This window comes from Ischnura elegans, chromosome 6 (genome assembly GCF_921293095.1).
Source record: "Ischnura elegans chromosome 6, ioIscEleg1.1, whole genome shotgun sequence".
Classification (NCBI taxonomy): domain Eukaryota; kingdom Metazoa; phylum Arthropoda; class Insecta; order Odonata; family Coenagrionidae; genus Ischnura; species Ischnura elegans.
The window spans coordinates 122,927,722-122,953,149 of record NC_060251.1 but is presented as its reverse complement, the minus strand read 5'-3'; the positions used below and the strand labels follow the sequence as shown (position 1 = coordinate 122,953,149).

Below are 25,428 nucleotides of genomic sequence, written 5' to 3'. Positions count from 1 at the left end.
TCTGAGTCAAGAAACCGCTATGTACCTATAACGAGCGAAGCACAAACTGGTTAATAGAGAGGGTCTGCATAGCCTTCCGCGACAGTGCTAGGGCACCCCCTTAAAGGGTAAAATTAATAAAACATCCCAGGCAGCACAGGAATTTTACGTATCTGAATACGAGGGTAGACCATCAAGATATAAGTGGATACAATAAATCGTGCTTAGGAAGTTACTAAAAAAGTTTTGTTCCTTATTTCCTTTAATGAAGAAAAAAGATACAAGAGGACTGGCAAATTCATATGCATCGATAAAACTGTATTCGGTCTAGGACTATTTTCTTTTGCGAGTGGTGCCATATCCTCCTAAAGAAGGCCCGATCACAAGCATGCGCAAAACTTTGGAGATCACGTTGTTTACATTTCATCTCACCACATTTCAGGGATTTTTGTGGTTAAGTTGGTGAGAAATAGAGTGTCTGGTAATGGTGAAGTTTCCCTTATTCTTTAATTTCATTCACTGGGCTTCAGAAACGTGTTTGTGAGTTATTTTTGTAAAAAATGCCTTTCGTGTGTGTATTGTCGGGCTGTAAAGGGAACTCCGGGATATGGTTCAAGTTTTTACCTTTCCAAAAGATCCTGAGTTGAAGAAGAAGTGCATTTGGGCGATAAGAAGAAAACATTTCACCCCTACGAAAAACAGTAAGGTATGTACTCTTTCTCGCTGTAATTATTTGGATGTAATTTTAAGTGGCTTTGGGATATTGATGCATCACTTCAGTACTGAAATGGTGATTCAAAATATTGTAGCAGCAATTAATTTGAAAATTCTTGCATTTTAGTTGTCTTTTTTGTATTAATTCATTTGGTAAATTCGTGTGGTTAAAGGAGAAACTAGGAATAAGCAGCCAAGTTTATAGAATCGAATATTGTTTCTTAGCTTGCCCTATGGTGTGTTATATGTCGTCTTTCATCATTTCAAATTATCTTAGGCTATAATTTAAAATAAAAAAATTTCAGGTATACAATTATTTACTATATTTACGAGCCCAGTAATTTAATTTCTCATGCAGAAATACCAAAAATTGGAAATGATGTGACCTAGTAAGTGACATGGTATTTTATTATGTATTAATTTTAGGTGTGTGAGGTTCACATCACACTGTTACCTGTGGTCAAGAAGACATACAGATCATTATGGCAGAAGTGACATACAGATCTATAGTGGATGTGGATTTGTTTTGAGCAAGTGGATGCTGTGATAGTGGACATTCATCTGAGAAAGTAATGAAGGTAGTTAGTATGTATCGGCCAGTCCTCTTTTAAATAATTTTCTATTCGAAAGAGAATAAAAGTAATTGCTTCGCCAAAGTAGATGTGGGTTAGAAGAGAAAATTGGAAATATTATTGTGATTGACTAAAGAAAATACATAATATCTGTATTGTATTTCTGTGGTTTTTTTCTTTCCTGCCTCTTAAAATTTCTTGTGGTGATAACTTCATGCAAAGTAACTATATAATCGGAGGTGTATTCTTAGAGATATCATGTTTTACTTTACAAATGTTTATGCTGGTGATTTGGCAGGATTTTCATATTTTTAATAGGTTGATACATTTACCGCAGTGACATAGAGACTTTTACTCATCCCAAATTATTTTTCAAATACTTAAGCGCCTGGTACAGGTATGTTTTAGTAGCTGAGACTGAACTATTCGTTAATTTTTGCTTGCATATTGATGAATTCGATCATAACAATAGCAGATGTGTCAGCAATCCTGTTTCATCTGCAATTTTTATTGAAAAAAATCTTATTTCGTCAGGCTATAGGGTAAGCTTTTCAATGCTCATGGGCTATATGATGTCTCATTTAGTGTCAAAATTATTAAGAATTTACTCTCATTAACATCTCAAAGTTTCCAAGTAAGTACAAGCCACTTATGAATGCTGCATCCTGGGGATGCGTGAATTAGCCGTAAGAATCTCATTTTTCGCTGAGTTATTTAAGTGGCCGAGTAAGTTTTGTAAGTTCTCAATAGGTAAATAATACTATATCATGAATTCTAATTGCCATGAAAAACTCACGAGCGACAAAAACTTTGTTGGTCGTGAGTTTTTCATGGTAATTTGAATTCATGATATAGTATTATTTACCTTTTGAGAACTTACAATTCATAACGTTCTCGCTACAGTCGGTAGCTATTGATTGTGTTGCGTTCGATACATATTTCGATCGTGCCAGTTACGATATATCTAACTTTTGACCCAATCGATTGAGATTAGCCTGAGTGCTGTATGTTCCTGCGTGCTTCGTATCCTTGCGTACGCGCTTCGTAGCGGACATTGACATGCTTCGTATGTGCTAAGTCGACAGGCCGTGAATGGATATTATCCATTGACAAAAAGCGACTGAGCTGCATAGTATCCCCGTAGTCAATGGATACTATCTACATACGAATTAGATACGGAGGGTTCTGTGCCGTCTGGGATATAGCCAGAGATATTTCCCAGACGGCACAGGAATTTTACGTATCTGAATACGAAGGTGGGCCATCAAGATATAAGTGGATACAAGAAATCGCGATTAGGAAGTTACTAAAAAAGTTTTCTTTCTTATTTCCTTTAATGAAGAAAAAAGATACAAGAGGACTGGCAAATTCATTTGCGCCTATAAAAGTGTATCTCATCAATAAAACTGTATTCGGCCTGGGACTATTTTCTTTCGTGGGTGGTGCCATATTCCCCTAAAGAAGGCCCGATCACAAGCCAGCACAAGGCTTTGGAGATCGCATGGTTTACGTTACGTCTCACCACATTTCAGGGATTTTTGCGGTTAAGTTGGTGAATAATAGTGTGTCTGGTAATGGTGAAGTTCCCTTATTTTTTAATTTCATTCACTGGGCTTCAGAAACGTGTTTGTGCGGTATTTTTGTTTAAAATGCCTTTCGTGCGTGACAGTTTCTCTAGGTGGCTGTGGTATTGTCGGGGTGTAAAGGATCAACTCCGGGACATGGTTCAAGTTTTAGCTTTCCAAAAGATTCTGAATTGAAGAAGTGTATTCGGGCAATAAGAAGAAAACATTTCACCCCTAAGAAAAACAGTAACGTATGTACTCTTTCTCGCTGTAATTATTTGGATGTAATTTTAAGTTAGTGGCTTCGGGATGTTGATGCATAACTTCAGTATTTAAAATGGTGATTCAAAATTTTATAGCAGCAATTCATTTGAAAATTCTTGCATTTTAGTTGTCTTTTTTGCATTAATTCATTCGGTGAACGTGTGGCTAAAGGAGAAAAAAGGAATTAGCAGCCGAGTTTATAGAATCGAAAATTGTTTCTTAGACCAATGGTTTGTTATACGTCGGCTTTCATCATTTCAAATTATCTTATGCTATAGTTTAAAAAATATTCAGGTATACAACTATTTACTATATTTACGAGCCTAGTAATTTGATTTCTCATGCAGAAATACCAAAAATTGGAAATGATGTTTTTGGAATGTATTTTAGGTTGGCAATAACCTCAGTGGATAATTTTGTATAAGTAGGGTTGGTAGCACTATTTTAGTGTGTGTTTTGTTTTACAATGTTTATCAGTGCGTGTTTTCAAATAAAGGAAGTACACTAGTGAGTTGCTCTCTATAAGTGTGTTGTGATTATTGCCCTACCTTTATACAATAACTGTGACAATTATCAATAATACGACAGATGTGACCTAGTAAATTACATTGTATTTTATTATTTATTAGTTTCAGGTGTGCGAGCTTCACATCACACCTTGTGATATCAGAAAATAATCTGTGGTCTTGGACAAGAAGACGGGGAGAAAATTCTTGTTGAATTGAAGGCGCCCAGATTGGAGGAAGGTGCCATTGCTTCGCTGTAACCTGTCGTCAAGAAGAAAGACGTCGTGGCAGTAGTGACATGTAGATCTAAAGTGGATGTGGGTTTGTTTTGTGCAAATGGATGCTGTGATACTGAACGTTCATCAGAGGAAGCACTGAAGATAGTTATTATGTATCGGCCGGTCCTCTTTTAAATAATTTTCATTTCGAAGAGAATAAGAGTAGGTAATTGTTTCATCAAATTAGATGTGGGTTAGAAGAGAAAATTGGAAATATTATTGTGATTGACTAAAGAAAATAAATAATATCTGTAATGTATTTCTGTGTTTTCTTTCTTTCCTGCCTCGTAAAAGGGCCAAGGGTATATAAGGGCTATCGTGATAAGGGCCATGGTAGGTAGTTATCGATTGTGCTACGTTCGATACATTTTTCGATCGTGCCAGTTACGATATATCTAATTTTCGACTTGAACGATTGAGATTAGCCTAAGCGCTGTGTTCCTGCGTGCTTCGTATTAGTGATGAGCGGAACTGTGATTTTCGGATCACTTCGTTACCTGTGACTGCTACTCATCAGTAACGGTGATTCTTAACTGTGATTGCGATCACCGAGGTGAATCACTCTTTAAAGTCATCGGTGATTTGTGGCGCTGCTATTCCTGCTACTTTGTCCAATTCCAAGGAATGAGCTCTCCTCAATAGGAAAAAATAAACTTATAGAAAATTGTAAAATTAGGCAAAATATTTTTTTTGAGGGAATAGTTCTAATTCCGAGTTTATATTACAATAATTAAGGAAGTTTGAAGTGGTAAAAGAATTGATAAGGGGCAATCATTTTTTTATACATATTTATAATCAAACCATCACAATTCAAAGCTTTAGCTGTATATTTCGCACAGAATGTCTTATTTATCATACAAGATGAATAAGACATCCTTATTTTACTATTGGTAGCATCATGGAAGCTGCCGAAGCTAACTTCACCGTATTCACAGTCGCAGTGATTTAGAGTATTTGGTGATTTAGTCACCGGCAGTGATCGGCTACTTCTCTTCAATCACAGGTTGCGATATATCGCATATCACTTGGTAGCAGCCAGAGCTATCTTCACCGAATCCAGTGATACAATCACCGATCACAGTGATTTCGAATATTGAATCACCGACAGTGACTGCTACTTTTCAGTAACGGTGATTCAATCACAGTTAGCGATATATCGCTTATCGCTACTTCGTATCCTTTCGAAAGCACTTCGTAGCGGACATTCACATGCTCCGTACGCGCTTCGTCGACAGGCCGTGAACGGAAATTATCCATGACGAAAAGCGACGGAGCGGCATAGTAACACCGTAGTCAATGGGTACTATGCACATACGAATTAGATAAGGAGGTTTCTGTGCCATCTGGGTTCGCTTTAGGTCTGCACTACATGTTACTCTGAGAATGAAGTACTGAGAGAAAAGAAACATTAAGAAAAACATAGAAACGTAAAATGTCCTCCATTATACTGAATGGAAAAAATATTGGAAGGTTAACATTAATGAAACTTACGAGTCTTCAAGTTTTGAATCAACCGATGAAGCACCTTTGGTAGCATGACTCGAAGGGTCAAACATTGATGCACTTGAAGTATATCCAGCTCCGTGCACTGCAGTCATCGGACGAGTGCCTCCATCACCACCACGAGAATGTCTGGTGTGTCCTCTGGATGAAACCAAGCTGGTTCCTTGACGATACTGGTAGAATTTTTATTGAAATTACAATCAGCTATTTCCCCAACAAATCGCCCATTATTGAATATAAATGAACGTTGGATGAACAGCATCCAACTAATAAAAAGCATATGGTACAGCACCAAAGAGAAAATTATAACCACCTTTTCTAGGCTTAAAGAGCCAAACGAACTTCGAAAACTTCACTGAGGCCTGCTTGAATTCAATCAATAAATAGTGGTGATCATGGCCCTTATATACGAGCTATATAAGGGCGTATATAAGGGCCATGGTGGTGATATTACTTTAATTCAGTAAAATAACAATTGAATACTTCACTACTAAAGACCACTGAGATTATAAAACGTTTAAAATGCTGGTATTTATGCATTTTCCGGGCTCCCGACTTTTTGCAATTTTTTTTCGTCCAATACATTCATAACAGTGTCCAGATTACGAAAATGATAATTTTTTGTGGCGGAAAAGCCGGGAAATTACCTAAAAAGCGAAAAAATTGGAGAGAAAAATTCCAAATAAAGTGGTCATTTGAGTACTCAAAATGTTTGTAATATTATAGCAAACACATTCGTGCAAATATTTTTAAAATCGAATGTAAAATAAGCTCATTACCACGTTTTACAAGCCGGAACTATTTTTTGGTAACGTACCGCGCGCAGCGATTCCTCTATTACACCGCGAAATACGATACCCACTTCTACCTCCCACTTTGTTATGTATTGGACCAGCTCGAGGGATATTTTTTTCTAGTTGACCAGCCCGTACATGTGCCCGGAAAGTGATTTACCCACTTCTACCTCCCACTTTGTTATGTATTGGACCAGCTCGAGGGATATTTTTTTCTAGTTGACCAGCCCGTACATGTGCCCGGAAAGTGATTTACCCACTTCTACCTCCCGCTTTGTTATGTATTGGACCAGCTCGAGGGATATTTTTTTCTAGTTGACCAGCCCGTACATGTGCCCGGAAAGTGATTTACCCACTTCTACCACCCACTTTGTTATGTATTGGACCAGCTCGAGGGATATTTTTTTCTAGTTGACCAGCCCGTACATGTGCCCGGAAAGTGATTTACCCACTTCTACCTCCCACTTTGTTATGTATTGGACCAGCTCGAGGGATATTTTTTTCTAGTTGACCAGCCCGTACATGTGCCCGGAAAGTGATTTACCCACTTCTACCTCCCACTTTGTTATGTATTGGACCAGCTCGAGGGATATTTTTTTCTAGTTGACCAGCCCGTACATGTGCCCGGAAAGTGATTTACCCACTTCTACCTCCCGCTTTGTTATGTATTGGACCAGCTCGAGGGATATTTTTTTCTAGTTGACCAGCCCGTAAATGTGCCCGGAAAGTGATTTACCCACTTCTACCTCCCACTTTGTTATGTATTGGACCAGCTCGAGGGATTTTTTTTCTAGTTGACCAGCCCGTTAATGTGCCCGGAAAGTGATACAAGTCCGAAATACGGTGATTTCTACGTGAAAACCTTGCCCTGATCCAACCCAAACCCACCTCGGCTTATTCGCATTTCGCGGTGTACGCGAGGAATCGCTGCGCGCGGTGCAGTACCAGAAAGTAGTTCCAGCTTGTAATTCGTAATAATGAGCTTATTTTACATTCGATTTTAAAAATATTTGCACGAATGTGTTTGCTATAATATTACAAACATTTTGAGTACTCAAATGACCACTTTATTTGGAATTTTTTCTCTCCGATTTTTTCGCTTTTTAGGTAATTTCCCGGCTTTTCCGCCACAAAAAATTATCATTTTCGTAATCAGGACACTGTTATGAATGTATTGGACGAAAAAAAAACACAAAAAGTCGGGAGCCCGGAAAATGCATAATTACCAAAATGCTTTTGAAAAAACTATCCTCAAAGCGTATATGAATGAAATAAAATTAAGTACCCCTGACGGAGTGCCAAGTCTTGTAGCAATTCCAGGTCTCGCCAATAACTGTAAATGAGGTAACAGTAAATTAAATTCAAAACTTAATGCAAGAGGTTATGTAGTATGCGATAATCATATTTCAACGCCGATATTAAATTCAGGCATAAAATATATAATGATAAAAGTAATACCGTTGGACGCTTTTCATAACTAGTGCGGAGAGCATGAAGAAATTCCTCATCCTCTTGCAAATCGTTCGTACTGAAAACTGAAGGATACTCATTGAAGCCAGAATAAAGATCGTCCTCATCCACCGGGTTAAAGAAAGACCGATCCATTTTAACTAGCCACCAACAGATAAAATTCTAAATGCTCCTGAAAGCACAAATCGATGCTGGTCAACAACCTGAGCAACATTCAAATGCATAGAGCTAGAAGCTCTATGTTCAAATCAAGGATCTTAGAAGAATAAGCTTCTTCTAAGCTTAGAAGAATAAGCTATAGGAATTCTTCCAAGCTCCTTGGTTCAAATGCGTCTTCTGTAAAAGTTGAGCAACGAAATATTTCACAAACAACACAACATCGTAATTATGTGACGTAATGAAATCGATATTATCATACATAAATGTTTAAAACTATAAAGTTAATTTTTTATCATTTACGAGTGTATAATAAAAGGAAATCAAGTTTCTGGAAGACGTGAATTACAACAATACCGTGTAAATAATCGAGAGTCGCAAACGTCGCAAAGAACACCAATCGATTTGGTACCCATAATCCTTCATCGATGGTGGTTTCGACGTCTGGCATGCATCGAAGTTTATGTCATCAACTTTTAGAGAAAGTGAATATTTGCAGATAATTTATACTCCCATTGTAATCATCATCTGAGAAGTTATGCCGAAGAATAAGGGTAGGTGTTTTCCACTCAAAAAACTTTCCTGTCTTTTCTTCGTCATTCCTTTGTGTTTGCTGCAGGTAGGCATACCAGACGGCCATGTCTCCCCATGACAGATTGTAGTTGTTTTACCTAAATTCCGCCTTTCCTTGAGTATTGAGGATATGATTTCATGGCCGTCCGTAAAAGTTATGCATGCTATGTGGAACATAAGTTCTGAAGTGGCTGTTTACCTATTGTAATTTCAGGAAAGGGAGGTAAGAACAGGAGGAGAGGAAAGAACGAGAATGAAACAGAGAAGCGAGAGTTGGTATTTAAAGAAGATGGTCAAGGTATTTAATTTAAAGTATTACACATCAGTTGTTTGGTCCCATTTTAGCGGGAGTTTACGCTGTAAATTTATTTTTCAGAGTATGCCCAAGTCACGAAAATGCTGGGCAATGGGAGACTGGAAGCTATGTGTTTCGATGGTGTGAAACGATTGTGTCACATTAGAGGGAAATTAAGAAAAAAGGTATGTCGACGTTGCTTTTCAGTATAGCCTCTTGTAATTGCTGGGAATATTTGTTTTTACGAGATTTTTAAATCCTTCCTCATTAGGTATGGATAAACCAGGGTGATATAATTCTAATCGGTTTGCGAGATTATCAGGACGCTAAAGCCGATGTTATCCTCAAGTATACCGCGGATGAGGCCAGAAACCTGAAGACATATGGTGAATTCCCAGAAACAGGTGTGTTGTTAGCTCGTTGGTGTACTTGTCATGTTATTTTTTGCCCTGCGATCGTTTCTTAATAAATAATTTTGCATTCCAGTGAGGATAAACGACACCGTTACTTTCGTTGAGGATGGTTTCGATGAGGATATCGAGTTCGGCGATGATGTCAACGACGGGGAAGAATCGGATATTGTTGAAAATGTAAGTATTCGTGGTCACGCTACTTGGGATCTACTTGACCTACTGGGGATTTAAAATGTGGTCAGTGTGTCATTTTCGACCGTAATAATGATTATATGTCGCACTCATTAATCAATGGCCACGACACAAGTATTAGATTTTATATATGTTTTTGGCATCAGAATTTTCCTTTCTGAATGACCCTCTTTAGTCTTGCATCTCGCTCTCACAAATTTGTTAGCCTTTGAGACTTTGTTTCCCTGTCGATGAAAGCCGTATACGTCAAGGACGACTAATTTTCTCATCAATTCTCTCCCTTTTTCAGATCTGATGATCCATTTAGCTCCTAGCTTGGGAGTTAAGCTGTAGAGTATTCAGTTACGTTGTCTTGATTGTTACTTGGTTTTTTCCACTTGAATTTTCCGGTGGATATTTTCCAACGAGAATTGTGAAACAGGACAGCTAAGAACTTTGAATTATTTTGTGAAGATCGTTTTTTTTATTCTCATTTCGGTTCTGGTTTTAAATGGACTTAAGAAATTAAATAGTACAATAAATTGGATATCGAATAAAATTTATTTGTGAAATTCGAGTGTACTCATTCTCATATTTATTGTACTGCATTAGTTCATCAGGACATTCAGAGGCTACAAGTGCAAGAAGTGCGTGATGTGTTGGAAAACCTCCCTTTTGTGTGTGAATTTTCACTGCTTCAGTCGCCGTGCAGTGAAATTACTTGTGCAAAGCTCTACTCTAATCCATCCATTAACTCCTGGCCAATTGTTTTGTACTGAAATCACCCTGCCTTTCCATATTTACTATTTGAATACCAGCTTTAGAATTCGGTTTATTCCCTTATTTCTCATTCATTTGCTTCAATGTTTCAACTATGTCTTTGGTACTTCATGCTTAATGGTTAGGAAGTTGTTTTCTTGTCATTGGAGTATGTGTGCAATGGATCTTCATTATGAATTTCATAGTAATTAGTGCCATTATCATTATTAAATTCATATGCACAAATACGAAATTGATCTATCCTTAACTTCTGTAAAGGAATTTCCATTGTTAATTCATTGTATGACAGTGGTTATTATAGAAATGGAAAATAAAAGTTGGAATGCGTAGCTTATTTTTTAATTCAGCTGGAAGATTTTATTTTACCATAGTAGATATGTGGGATGACATTTTCATGTTAACATATAATCCATCATACTCTGGTTGTATAACCCTACGTGCAGGGTGATAAATGGACAGTGAGTCAACAAAGTTAGGTTGATTTCTTGAGGCACATATTTCAGGCACTCATCTTCTTAACTCTGTAACACTGAAAGTAGGTGGTTCTATATGTGACTGGCAGTTAAAAAAAATGTGCTGAAATGTTAAGAATCCATCATGTACTACAGAACTTAGACCGTGGGGCGAAATATTATTGATAATTTAATAACGTGGCAATTGTGCTTTCCTCAAATCCTTTCATTTCATTTATTACCTATTTACTAAATTCAATTCAGCAGAAAAGCCTCTTGACCACAGAGGTTAACCAGGGTTCCCACTCAACCGTGAAAACCTTAAAACCGTGAATAAGCCGTGAATTTCGTCTACCGTGAAAAAACCTGGAAAAAGCCGTGAATTTTGCCATGAAACCTTAGAAATCTCTCAAACCTATTTGTAGAGCTACGATTGGCGGATTAAAAGAAAAATCTATCTTTCGACCATGTTTCAAAGCGGAGTCACGTGCAGATACAGTCCACACACATTTTTCTGCACACTAGTATTCGAAGCACAATTATTAATTGGTCCGTGTGCCATGACAGCACATTTAAGCCTGCGATTGGAAGACATTAACCCTGGCAACAAAATCAGGCACTTCTTCTTCACTTCCCTGCTCCCTCCATTTTCCCACTCACACCCTTTAGCCGGACCTGAATTGTGCTAACGATAGGTGACATCATAAGAGATAGCACTTTCATTGCTGCATTCAAGGCATCAGTTGCGTTTGTTACATTTTTAGTTAGCGGGTGGCCGATGATTGTTACGCGATCAATATTTCTGCCTAAAATGCCTGATCTACTAACCGTGAATTTGATGACATTTAGACCGTGAAAACCTGGAAAAAACCGTGAATTTTGTGATGTAGTTAGAGTGGGAACCCTGTTAACGTATTGCCCAGAGTTATTAGAATGAATATAAAGCCATCTCACATTCATCAGACAAATCCGAAAACAAAGGATTATGTGCTTTGAGCCTTTCAAATCACTGTATCCATATTCAAACTGGTGATTCAAGGTGCTAACGGTCAGCTTTTTCATCTGAAGGACTTGTGATTAAAACTCGTTGAGGTTCACAGGGTTGGCTATTCACTACTGTAGTATTTTTAACCTGGGAGCCTCCCTTTCCTTTCAGCACTGTCCTCTTCAATTCACGAAAGCAGAGAATAAAGGTCATACAAGGGACAGTACTCCTCAGTAAATATTGCCAATTTTGATGACCTACAATGTGTATTTAAATAAAGCAACTGTAGCCACTAAGAGCCATTGTGGCCAGGTTAAAAAAAAATAAAAGTAAAGTAAGACCAAAATGTAACAATTTTTCAAAAGAATAATGAAAACAACCTGCGAAATAAGTTGTAAAAATAATGAGGGATCAAAATGCCCCCTAAAAAGCTTAATGCTGTACAAAAAAGAATGTGCAGAATAACTTGGGTGTGACATTTATAGTTGAAATCGCTTGAATCCCATCACAAGTTAATTCTGTGATGTAAATACATATTTCTACAAAATTAACAAAAAACAAGAGGATAACATGCGATCGCTCGCTTGCTCACACACTTTGCGCCAATGAGTTTCCACACCTGGGACTCCGGCATGCACACACTTTCCAGTTTGCAACCTATGCTCTGTTCCCACACTACACTCAAATAAATATATGTACATGGTCTTATCCTGTAGACTGTGTGGCATTTTTTTGTGTACCCCCCAAAAATTTCTGGTACCTCCCCAGAAATTCCTTTCGCAGAACTTTTCCCGCAAAGAATTTTTTCCAAAGGCCCTTCGACTTGGAGACTCAGAACTCCAGGTCTCTGAACTCTGTCCTTCAAACAATGCCCTCTGACGCAGCCCTTCGATGCCAGCCCTCCAAGCAAGTCCACCTGGAGATCAAGACTTATATATGTAGCACGGCAGAGGAATGAGAATGCAGTTTGGAGTGAGAAGTACTCCACATGTCTATCACAACTCTCTCTCCTTCCAACACCTCACCCTACCATGTCATTCCCCTCCTTGACTTCCAATGGCTTGCCTCTACTAGCTATCACACTACTTGGCTATGTCTCCAACCCAGGAGATAGAGGAGAGGAAACCCGGCGGTACACTGTTCTCCCCCAACCCCACATTGGATGACAAGACGTTTTCCAGAGGTTCCAGTCAACGCGGGTGCCTACCGGGAGTTTTACACCGACGCAGCTAACTTGGACATGGCTGTATTCCCCCCACTCCTTTGCAAAATTCCCCCCCTCCACTCTGCCACTGTTAGGGGCTCGGCCAGCTCTCTTGCTCATTGGCAGTTTTGGGTTTGAGCACTTTGGTCGACTGAGAGAGTGATGAGTGATTTCTTAACAATCATTTTTGGTGCTGGCAGGCAAATACAGCTTATACTCAGTTTTTTGTAATGTTTCTTATGAGATTATAAGGTAACATTGTTGTTTTCCGTAATTAATTTTGATTTTGAATTTTTCTACTTGTAGTAGATATTGATTAAAAATGGCTCGTCATTATGTGAAAATTGTTTCTTTGAGTGCTAATTATTCTTGTTTGTGGAGTCTTTCCCTCATCCAGCTAGTGACAGATGATCAGAGTTCCCTATATCTGGGGCTTCGTTCAGAATCTGGAAGATTTAAATACGTAACACCACAACTGATAAAAATTATAGCAATTAAATGAAAGCCAGTAAATTCTAATAAAAGTCCTCACCAACTTAAATATGTAATTGTAAAATTAATATGTAATACTTAAATGCTCCATTTCATTAAAACCAAGCCATTTTGCGTCCGATGAAATATTTGATTATTACTTCATTTCAGTTGGGATACAAAATACATTGCCAATACTTGATATTGATTTATTGACTCGAAAACTAGTACACAGTGTGAACATTAGAGTAGAAAGAACATTATAAGAAAAATTAGCAATGAACATTATAATGCAAGCACACACTACATGACAAATGTGCATGCTCGAGACAATACACTTTCCACAATTTTCGCAGATGTATGTATCTGGTTAATCTATTTTTCCTGTACCCACAGTCCGCACACCTTTTTCTAATTCCAGTGCACTTTGGGTTCTCTATATTTTTATAGTTTTTCTATTGTTCGTCTATTCTGTTAGTCTTGATAGGCTCATCCAATATTTTCCCCTAACTCTGTAGGGAATTTTTTTTAATAGTCCCCCTACTTTTCACATGTCCATCTAGAGTTCAACAGACAATGGCCGTCGATACCCTCTCCGAGATTTTACTTCCAAGTTTTTGTTTTCGAGGTAAACAATATAGGAATTTACCCCAGCAATATTTAACATTGTGTAAAGAACTGTCAGGCCAACTTGTCTAGACACATTTTATGCCTTGAATAACTAATCTGGTGTAACTAACACCTGATTTTGCCATGTTATAAAAAGTTATCATTTCTTGCTTTCTTTTGCTGCTAGTACAATCGTCAATTTTATTGTCATCATGCATGGAAGAAATCATATTCTTATTCTTTCTTGGAATGTTTGACACCAAGAGCAATCCTTATGGAAAGCAAATAAACTGGATTTTTTTGTTTTAACGAAACTAGGAGTCACTTCCCTCTTATTTTTGCAAATAGTTCCAACCATGGTAAGTTGGCATTTAAGGCATCATTTGACAAACCAAGTCTGGTGAACCAATAGTCAATTGAAATATTTCTACCAGTACTGCTGTTAGGGGAGCATAACCTCTTCACATTATCAGGACTGTTGCTGACTGAATACTATGTATCAGTTTTTTTTTCAGCATAAACTTCTGAGTTGTAAGTATAAAAAACTCGAGCATCTACCAAAGCTAAAATTTTTATCCCGTATTTCTACGCTCTCTTGAGATGTTGCCATAATGCGCAACAAACGCGAAAACCCTCAAGTTTCCCATCAATAGTTGTGTATAGCAGAGTTTAGGCGATTCATTTTGCAGACACCAGACAAATAAAGAAGGCCAAATGATGCCCTAATTTCATTAGCATCTGTCTCCTTAGTGCCTCAATCTCAGGTATAATGAACTCCAACCGATTGAATTTGGATATTTGTATTTTCTGTAATTGTTTCAAGCATTTCATTATCATAAAAACACTACCAGCAAGCTAAAACAGAATCACCATTTTTAGCCTGACCTTTTACCCCAGGAAGTTGCAAAAATATGTTATGCGCTCTTGTTCAAACGTTTTTAGGTGGTGAATCTGTAACCCAATATCTTACTGTCTTTACCGAGTAGTTGAGCTGAAGCACTATTCTCAGAGCCACTGTCACTCTAGTTCTCCTCACTGCTGTCCATTTCCCGTTCAGTTTGTGAGCACCTTCCCTTACCTTCATGTTGTCCTCTTCCGACTCTCCTACGACGACTCTGGTGCAGATGAGTCAAGACACTGAGTAAGCAACCGCATGATTTCTTGTATGTCTGATGGCTTATTATGATCGTACTTCATTTCCTTTCCCATTACTGAAATATGAAAAAAAATACCAAAGTGAATATAGTTGTGCCTTGAAAGTAAAGAATTATTATTGTACATGTAAATAAATGGCATTGAAAAAGTATGACATGGTAAGTTTTTGCCATAAAAATTTTCTAATTTCAATTATGATTCATCAATCAATTTTTAGATGAAAGGATACTCATGGTTTTGTGGTGGAAACTCTGGCACAGTTGCAACTTCAGCCAGGAAAGCACCTCAAATTCCTGCACACACACTAGTCGGAATGACCGCGTCCTTACTCCTTAGAGCCTCCAGGTTACGAAGCGATTTCTTGCTGGTGAGTTGCGAAGTGAATACACTTTTCAAGAAGAGGTCTATTTATACAAGACATCACTGCTAACATTGTGTCAAACCATAACATGTAGCTTAGCTTATAATGTGTCAACTCAAGCACCGTTGAAATTATAGCAGGAAGAGTAACAATGACTTCTCAAACATACTCCTACTAAAAGACTAAGGCCCGTATCATAAAAGTCCCCTCGAAGCCGGCCTCCACCTCATTGTCGTCAGAAGGAGGAGATGCGATATCATAAAACCGACCTCAACCTCAAAAACGTCGAATTTTGAAGCCAGCCTCGACTCAAACTTTGAGGTTAGATTGTTGTCGGCTCAAAGCGTTTGAGGTGTCTTCCGCCATTGTGAGAAGATGGATGCTTTCCCGAATGTGAAGGATTAATACGATCTGGAAGAGTTTTTGGGTCATATTGAGGAAGATGCCTTCGTATATGCACCCAGAATCCGTCTAGCGGATGGAGACAATCCACTAGATTGGTACACGAACGAGGAATTCTTCGTCAGGTACAGGTTTCAAAAAGTAAATATAACCGACGTGTTACTTCCGATGCTACGGCCGGGATAACGCCGACTTGAGAGGCGTTCCTGACCCAAGGTTATTATAATTGCTTGCTTTCCTAAGGTTTTATTCCACGGACAGTTTTCAGGTGAGTGATTTAAATACTTTTCCTAACATATTTGTAGTGGTGTAGTTGTGCATTGATATTTTTTGTTACGTACATCATTGCTTTTATTCTTCTCGCGGTCACTGTATAACTAATAATCATGAAACACGTACCAGGCGCAAATTATATTAGTTGACGAAAGCATTTATATATTAACTTATTATAAGCTAAAGGTGTTACATACGTGCAACTCTCTACGAATTTCAGATAAATGTTTACATAGTATATCATTTATATTCTTCGAAACGCCATAGATAATTATCATGTGTTTCTGTCATTGTTGTAGATAGTCTCTGGCGATTTCCACGAACTGGCTCAGTCGACAATGTCGAAGTTAATTAAGGCATGCGGTTTTGTTTATTTAAGCTCAATCATGGGCGTACCCAGCGGGGGGCAGCTTCCCTCCCCCCCCCAGAAGAAAAAATCGCAAGTCTTTAAACAAAATCTATTCTGAATTTAAACGAAAGCATTCAACAAATTTTATTTAAACCGGTGAAAAATTATACGCACAATACATGTAACTAAAGTAAAACTATTTTTTCATGGAAATAATCTCATACACTAATATTACATCTTGGTTCCCCCCCATTTAGACCATGGCTTGCCCCCCTAGTCATTATCCTGGGTACGCCCTTGTGCACAAATCTGAATCATCTCTCTACATTTATCTTTTGCCTTGGTCAAAGAGAACAATAGAGTTGGAAACCTAATTAAATTTAACTTGTGTTACTACGTCGTAAATGTAATGATTAATACTTCTTTAAAAATATACAATACATTGGTTTGATGATTTGACCCAATTAAATTGCAGGTTATTAGTACAGAAATTACAGGGAAGCTGCCAAAGGTAGTGAAGATTCTTCAATCACACGAGGAATTAGCCACTGCAAGAAGACTTTTGTATCGAGTGGCACACTTTCCTGGGGTTGATTTGATATGATTATTTACCTTAGTATTAGAACAAATACAAGTGATATTTGCTTTGCTCCGCATGTAACAGGTGGTTGCTGGTCCCAGGCTGGAGATTTTGGATATTGTTTGTCAATGGCCTGGGTCTACACACGATGCTGGGATCTTCCACAACAGCTGACTGTGTCTCCGCTTCGACAGAGATGAAGTCAATGGCTTATTGCTGGGAGATAGCATAGCTAAGATACCTTTACACACCAGTGCGCAACCCAGCCACACCAGCTGAGCATAGGTTGGTTAGAGGAAAAAATAAATTGTCTAACTTTTATTGAAAAGGGTGATGTGCAGTGACAAAATGATTTCATGGAAATGATAGCGGTTGTATACATATTATTTATTTTTTTCAGGTACAATGCATCACACATTGCAACCAGATCTGCAGTGGAGAGGGCATTTGGGATATGGAAGAGGCGATTTCCCTGCCTCTCAATGAAAATGAGAACAGCCACTCAAACATCAGCTAAAATAATACTGGCTTGAGCTGTGCTCCACAATGTGGCCATCAGCCAGAGGGAGCCAGTTCCAGAGCACATACAATTGCAAGATCCCCATGCTGATGTTCCAATACCTGCCGTGCAAAATAGAAATCTCAGTGCCATAGTTGAAAGAAGGGCTTTCACTAATCGCTACTTTACCTTCATCCAAGGATAACTGCATGCTGTAAGGTGAAAGAGGGAGGTGGGGAAACTTCTCACAACATGATTGAAAATAGGAGAATGGGATGAATGGGCTCTGAATAGGAAATGAAATTGTCAGGAGGGTAATGAAGCAATGCAATGTATGCAAGACATCAAGAGACCGCAAAAGCATAGCATAGAGTGCACAATGTCACGCCATGATCATTTTGTTACATACATACATGAAAACAGAGATAAATCAGGTTTTAAATTATGACAAATAATGGTTGGCTGCTGATAGTGGTAAATGATATTTTTGAGGGGTTAAACAATATTAGCATGTCTATATTGTGGTGCATGTAAACTTTTGAGATCCAGTTTCAAATTAAATTGGCTTTTGGTAGCATAATCCCTGATATACTATATCATGTTCCACAAAACCTTATAATAGTCTGACCTAGGTTTCGACTTGGTACAATATGTCATTCTCAAAAGATAAAATACATGTTTTATGTTCTTATACTGTTTTGGAAAGGTGAAGGGGGGTAAAGACAAGTCATTTGAAGGTATAAGATCAAACAGTATAAGGTATAAGAAAACAGTATAAGATCACCAAACATGTATTTTAACTTTTGAGAATGACGTATTGTACCAAGTCGAAACCTAGGTCAGATTATTAAAAGGTTTTGTGGAACATGAAATAGTGTATCAGTGATTATGTTTCAGCTGTCAAACACCTCCACCACCCACCAATATCACCACCCACCCTTGGATTGGAAATTGGTTTTTACTTAAAATACTCCCAAGTACAGTGTTTGTTTAAATAAATGTTGTGACTAATTACAGCTTTTCTTATTATAACTAGGTGATGCTGCCTTTGACATTAGTGGACATGCTGCACCGTCTGCTCCTTGGCTCATAATAATTATCACTGGATATTAACTGATTAGATTATGTAATTATTTTAACAAATGAAAATTCTCTAAAATCATATGCTTTCCTACTACCTGTAACTGTGTATTACATCATATTACATTATTTTCTTTTCCAGATAATATGTTATTGTTAACTTGTTATACCTGCTAAAGTATATGATTACTGAGGTTTCTGCCAAAATTTATGTATTTTATCCCTGCTCTTGCAATTATTAAAAAAATATCAAGCAACTGATGCCTTTTTTTTTCTAATATATTATTGAATAAAATCTTAGGTGATTACTTTCCAGATAAATTTAAATTCTAACCAAAAAATAATTTTATTACTAACTATATTGTAAAAATCAAAGAGTGCAGATAGTGATGCAAGCAATGATTTAGTTAGATAATGATTCAAAATTTCCTATTTAGCTTTGCATGAAAATGTATATTTTTTCCAAGGTCACTACTTGACAATGTTTATTGTGGTTTTTACCAACTAATGACAAATCAATTGATTGAATGACCCAGAGGAAAATTCTGCAAATTCCATACCCCCGAAATTAATAACTTTCTTAAATAAATACAGTTAAAAGAAGCAACACCAATTGACCAGCATGCATATTAAGGGATAAACAGGCATTGTAAAGAAAACAATTTCATGCCATATCAGATAAATATATTTCAGGCCATGCAGGCAGAAGCAGATTATTTTGTGCAATTTGGTAGTACAAGGACATAATTGAGTGTATGCAGTCCGTCATAAGCAATGCAAGATGTTGGCAGAAATAATCATGGACATGCAGCAATTGAGGAAGGCGTTGGAGTGAGGAAAAGGGTGCTTGGAGCGAAAGCAAGCGACAAGCACCACCCAGAGCTATAGGCACATGGAGTGAATCACAGCAGTGGAGGTAAACCAACAGCACCAAGGGCACTCAGGAGAGATGGATGCAAGGTTGTAGCACTCGAGGAATTGCAAGTAGAATATAAGCAGCACCTTTCACTTACTATATTGTTGCTAGAAAGAAAAGAAAATTAACAATTAATCATCTAAAATTCCAAGGCACTCTTCCACTATGCCCCTGCAAGTACAAATTGTCATTATTAAATGTAACTAAAAATGCAGCTCCTGTTATTTATATTATTCAAGTATTATCATGAATTTGTGTAGGTACATGAATGCCATTTTATGAATTATAAGTTACTCAGGAATCAGTCAAATCCACATGGAAGACAGGAGAGATAAAAAACATACTATTATTTAAATGATGCAAGTAAGATATAAAAACAATAAGCATACATTAACATAAGAGTTCCTAAAGTGACTAAGTTATATAAGGATCTACAAACAGAGATACCATACCCGCTTATGTTCTACTTCCATTGCAAGCAATGTTCTTTGATGCTCCAATTCCTCGAGTGCTGCCTGAATCCTTATCTGCCGCAGAAGAGCTTCATCCTCTGCGGCAGCCTGCCTCATCTTCGCTTCATCATCCGAGGCAGTCTGGATTCTGGCTAACCTTGCATCCAACTCCCTTCGATGAGCTTCAGCTCTTGTGAGAGCCCTTGGTGCTGTGGTGTTTCTGGTTCCCCCCACACAGTCTGTTGGCTGCTGTGGAGAGGGACCAGGTCCCATAGGGGACTGTAGGGTATCCACAGCCTGCCTTGGCTCCGAAGCAGAGCCAGAGACAACAGCTGTGGATCCCACAGCTTCCACTATGGGTGTCTCCTCCAACTGGTGGGGTTCACTCCATGACCCAGCGGCATCTTCATTTTGAAAAATAAAATGGATAAACGAATTTAATTTTTCGTGGTGAATACTTCTGATGAATATTTCTTGGGCTTGCAACCAGGTTAAATCTTGAAATTGGACTTCCATTAAATAACACAGCCTTGAGGATGGGAGACAAATAGTCTTCCGAAACGTTGGCTTGCATAAAAGCTTTAACCTGGTTGCAAACATGAGAAATAATTGTCATAAAATGGATACTTTCAGATATGACTACATGGAATTATTACTTATGAAAGTTATGTTACAAGTTTCATAGTATCATGGAAAATCTTTGAAAATCAATAACTGATTATTTTAAAGGCCATTGCACAGCACAACACCCAAGATCCCCGGCAAAAATATCCATTGACCTAGGCAGTGGCAGCCTGTGACTTAGCCAGTGATTCTTGATTTTAAAACAAATCACTGGTCATGTTGAAATATGGCGAGATAAACTATTCTTAAATTGACTGATTTGTTCAATTTTTGACTTAATATATCTATGTTTTAACTTAAAATATCAATTACATATTGATCACTGTCAAGCCCACTGGCCCAATGTCACTGGGCAAATCACGGTCTCACTGAGTAGTCACTGAATTCACTGTGTACATCACTGAAAAGTCACTGTATATTTTTGCCAGGGATAAGAAAAATAGTGCATGGGTATTTAGGTATCCTTGAACATTCCACTCATTAGTGCAATCTAATTATGTCTTGATAAACTTTGAGGTGTACAGTTGACAGAATTTTGTTCGACAAAAATATTAAATAATATAATCAACAGATTTAGGCGTTACTTGGTGGAACGATGAAATATTCATGGTTAAATAAAAAACACAGTTAACTAGTAGACTACAAAAATATAAGGTTGTGGAATAGTACTGTGTTTTTTATTTAACCATGAATATTAAATAAGTAATCAACATTATTAATGAATACATTTCAATGACCCGTTGAACTTACCTTCTCCTCCGAGGTCTCCATCAATGATAACAAAGTCTTCAGGGCCGCTGGGTGCTTCCATCAATCGATCACTATCCCCAACTGACAACAGATGGTGATCGATCGATGGAATTGCCACTTCCAACTCTGGGATGGTGCTGTCTTTCGACGTGGATGGGCAAGGTCCTCCGCCTGTACCCATCCGACGTCGTGCTTCCTCTGCTAGCACCCTTTTCCTCCTCATTTTTATATTATCCCACGCCTTCCTCAATTGTCTACAGTTTCGCTAAATAAATGGAAAACAAAGAAACATTTCGTGAAAGATATAACGGCTAAGTAATAACAAATTATAAGTTACACGAATAAAATAAAACCGAAATACATCATAAGATAAGCACAGTTGAACTGATTTACATATATATTCCAGAACCGATCTCGAAAGCGTTATATATCAAAAACTATTTGATTATTAGATCATTCTATATGATGTCGACTTACCTGTCTTACACATCCGTGATTATTAAATTCTTCAGTTAATTTCTGCCAACATCTTGCCTTGCTCAAAACGGACTCCGCATCCGTGCGCTTGCACTCAATTACGTCCTTGTACTTGACCACCAAATTGCACAAAGTTTCCTGCTCCTGCCTGGCCATCCGCTCCGACTTAGCCATTTCTGTTTATATTGTTGATATTGGCGGGTATATCCCCGGTCGCATTCGGTGTATCGCTACTGCGCATGTCTGCGAAATTACGATTCGAAAAATTTAACGTGGAACAATACTGGAAGACTGTCAACTCTGAAACCCGAAACATCGTCGACAACAATGCGTCATTTCCGCTGGCTCAAACCCCTCCTCCTATGAACCGAGCTGGAGGAGGGTTTTATGATATGATGCGATCGAGGGATCTCCTCGTCGAGCTAGGCCGGCTTCAAACGAGGCCCTCCTCAGCTCAAACTTCGAGGGGACTTTTATGATACGGGCCTAAGAGTGAGAATCAAAAATGTAACATGAGTGCTCCTGAAGAGTCTGACGAACTCAGAATGTGTGCATATGAAGCAAAAGTATCCTACTTCAGCCTTATGATAGATTGATCAGGACAAACCGCGCATCTAAAATGTTACTAAAAGAGTAAGGAAAAGGTAGAGAAAATCTGAGTGCATCGTTGAGAATTGGTCGGAATACTATAATGAAAATATTAACAATGTGAGCCTAGCACAAGTTCCGCAGAGTTAATAGTTGTTACATCATATTAGCAGTCATTGATAAATAAATAACTCAAAACTATGGAAAAGCAATGTATTGTAAATAAATAGTTAAAAGTTACACAAGTGCATAAAAATTTGTGCCCACAAAAAGTAACATCCGGCATACGATTGAGGTAAAGAGTTGATGACTAGAAAAAAATGCATGAGTGTGCACTGACATCAATACAGTACTCAAAGAGGGCAAAATCATAAAAATACAAATATACCTCTAGGAAAATAGAGCTATAAATAAAGCCAGATCTTTTGTTCTCTTCTAGGTAATATACCATTCATATTTCATTATTTCACTAGAAGAAATAACTCACCTGACATTGGAATTCAGTCTGGTGTTTGTAAAATGACATTTGCTACTGAAATGGACTCATATAACTTAACAAAGGAAATACTATAGACAATGCCAATCTCTAACAATGAAGTCAATTACACAGGTAAACTTCCAAACAGGGGGATACAGCTTCCCTCTCAGGCAAAAGTCACAAAAAATACCACACATGCCACCACACAATCCATTAAATCCAAAATTTGACAAGGACAACAATTGGACAAGAGTGTGTCCAAAATACTTAGCCAACAGCAACATTACATCTGAATAAAATACACATCAAAATAATCTCAGGATAGGATCCAGGCTTTTGATGGATTTTGCGGTTTCTCAAAACTTCATTCTAAACATCATCCACTGGGGCTAATTCCTCGGTAGCTAAGTCTTCCCATTTTCAGAATGAGAGAATGTTAATGGTGGCCCAGAAATGCACCCTACCAACAGAAGAAGAGAGCCTCAATGCTGGACCGCTCCGTGCGGTTGGATCACACACTTCCCTCAGGCCCCTCCTCCTCGGGGACGACTGCCTTGAGCACGCCGTCCACCAGTCCGTCCACATAGTGCTGCATCTCACGCGACACGTCCTCTTCATCCTCGTCATCCTTGGGGGGAGGGGGAGACGACTCCGCCGCCGGCATGGTGGCCGCCTCCCCACCAAATATGGGCAGGTATGAGGGTCTGGCATCCCCGTCCCCCCCTCCCTTGGGCGGCACCACAAAGGGGAAGGCGCCCCCGGGGGGCAGGCCCTGCGGAGTCATCACAGCCGAGATGTACGTCTGGATGGCCACCTCCCCACGACTCGCTCCCTGGCCCCCTGCCACCCCACTCGACATGTACTGCATCACCTGCTTCAGGAAGTCCTGCAGGTGCTGAACCTGCAAATATCGTCACACCAAAAACATCACACGTGATGTCTTGAACCAGATGACCACTCCGTGAGCCGTAACAATAAAATACATACTTACAGATGAGTGAAATTGCATTACTTTTCTATTTTTGACCTTTTCCTTATGTACGCTTTAAGACTTGTTAATCAACTTGTAGTTCAATCCCTTTTCGTCAATGCTTCACTATATCAAGCACTAGCCCAACACCTCTTCCTTGGAATAAGAAATTTGATACCTAACTGTGGAAGAATTAAAAGCTTCCTCGCCCCTTCCATGTAATTGTTCTGGAGAATCACCACAATGCTTCACTGTAATATGCGTGATTTAAGAACCTGCTATAGGAAAGCCTTGTGTTTAAGCGAATGTTACAATTTTGTGAACCGTTAAATGGCTATGTAAAGTACACTATAGAGCTCGCTGCAGACCACTGTTTCTGAGATTAAATCTAATAACAGTACCTTCTATTTATGTTTATCACTCTGTAATTTACGATAAAAAGCACACATCAGATTTTGTAAAGAATAATGAAATCCATTCCTACGACACTAGGCTAAAATATGATATGCATGTGATGTCATCCTGCTCCACTAAACATCTAAGGAGTCCGAGAAACATGTGCACAATACAAATTACCAGCCGATATAAAACAAGAGGACAGATACAATGTGTTTACGAGAAAGTTATTTAACTTCCTTGTCACGAGGTGTTTTTACAGTGTGAAGAATATCTTTTGTGATTTCCTCACTCTTTTTTTTGACGTGTCCTATACACTTACTCTATACTTTTATTTTGTACAGTGTCTTTTGGACTAATAAATTATTCTATTCTATTTATGAGGCAGTGGTGGGAGGGGAGAGGACGAGGGAAAGAGGGCTTCTTCCTAAGGACTGAGAATTGGTGTTTAACTTCTTTGTCTTTCAGGTCTTTCCATTTTTTTAGCACGTGACAATTCACAGGTTATTTATCCAGTTATTTATAGAAGTCTTGTCATTTATTTTTGGGCGATTAAAAAGCTACTTCTATTCACAATTTTTTATATTTTTATGATACATATATGTATTGTCACTATAAATACTTTGCTGCCCAACACAACATAGCTGAGGGTAAAAATGTATAGTATGTATTTGTGATTTGATACTCTTCTGTTTACCATTTGTTTTCATTTGGATGTTCCTGTACTTTTTAATTCACCGGTTTCAGCCTTCAACATTTTCTGAGTCGTATGAAAATTTTATTACAGAGTAATAAAATATTCCATTAATAAGTGAACTTTCGGTGAATTTTCAGGGAATTTTAAAATTACATGTCATGACCCACCCAGATATTCTACATCAATAATAAAGTTCAAATGTACGTAATTTGTGCGAAGACTGATGACTTGGGTAATGATTCAGTTATTTGAGTTAAAAAGAAGTTTAGGGTAGGTTAAGTTTAACCCTTTTAGTGCGGCGGGCCGATATATCGGCTTTTGCTGGTTGGGCGAAAAGTGCGGCGGGCCGATATATCGGCTCTTACATAGTACATTAATTAATTTGCTATATCTTATAACATTGATATATTTTTTTTCAGTAAACGGAAAAATATTTTTTTTGATTAACCAGTTTAACCTCAATAATTAAAAAAAACTGCTTATGGATATATAATAAAATAGCTTTGTATTGTTTTTTTTTCCAAGTTGCTACATTTTATGAAAATACCCTCCGCATTTCTCGCCAGTAACCCAGGAAGAAGGATAGCACTAAGAGGGTTAAATTGTGTTATATAGTCAAAGAGATTT

At 38.1% G+C, this 25,428-nt stretch overlaps 3 protein-coding genes across 5 annotated transcripts in view; 1 reads left to right on the top strand and 2 right to left on the bottom strand.

Moving 5' to 3' along the window:
* LOC124160095 (intraflagellar transport protein 88 homolog) overlaps nt 1–7,997 on the bottom strand; it is a 171,275-nt gene extending 163,278 nt beyond the window's left edge. Inside the window, exons 1-3 of one of the 3 annotated variants that reach the window (XM_046535816.1) lie at nt 7,634–7,997; nt 7,461–7,508; nt 5,370–5,554 (exon numbers count right to left, since the gene is read on the bottom strand). In XM_046535816.1, coding sequence (XP_046391772.1) covers nt 5,370–5,554; nt 7,461–7,508; nt 7,634–7,780 — 380 coding nt within the window. In that variant the 5' untranslated portion in view covers nt 7,781–7,997. Of the gene's footprint in view, nt 1–5,369; nt 5,555–5,694; nt 5,895–7,460; nt 7,509–7,633 lie in introns of those variants that run through there. The other 2 variants (XM_046535818.1, XM_046535817.1) reach the window with 2 other exon arrangements.
* Nucleotides 7,998–8,189: 192 nt separating this feature from the next.
* LOC124160097 (eukaryotic translation initiation factor 1A, X-chromosomal) lies at nt 8,190–10,362 on the top strand. Its single transcript, XM_046535821.1, has 6 exons — nt 8,190–8,355; nt 8,589–8,672; nt 8,751–8,854; nt 8,941–9,073; nt 9,156–9,259; nt 9,564–10,362. The coding sequence occupies exons 1-6, from the start codon at nt 8,340–8,342 to the stop codon at nt 9,567–9,569; spliced, it is 447 nt and encodes a 148-aa protein (XP_046391777.1). The 5' UTR covers nt 8,190–8,339; the 3' UTR covers nt 9,570–10,362.
* Nucleotides 10,363–22,459: 12,097 nt separating this feature from the next.
* The window catches only part of LOC124161476, a 174,027-nt gene continuing 171,058 nt past the window's right edge, over nt 22,460–25,428 (bottom strand). Inside the window, exon 16 of the mRNA XM_046537798.1 lies at nt 22,460–23,639. Coding sequence (XP_046393754.1) covers nt 23,250–23,639 — 390 coding nt within the window. The 3' untranslated portion in view covers nt 22,460–23,249. The remainder of the gene's footprint in view (nt 23,640–25,428) is intronic.

What these genes read in the sequence shown, in the direction of transcription:
- LOC124160097 (XM_046535821.1), top strand. An exon ending in ATTTAAAGAAGATGGTCAAG is followed by an intron (nt 8,673 to 8,750) that starts GTATTTAATTTA and finishes TTTATTTTTCAG; the next exon opens with AGTATGCCCAAGTCACGAAA. An exon ending in GAGGGAAATTAAGAAAAAAG is followed by an intron (nt 8,855 to 8,940) that starts GTATGTCGACGT and finishes CTTCCTCATTAG; the next exon opens with GTATGGATAAACCAGGGTGA.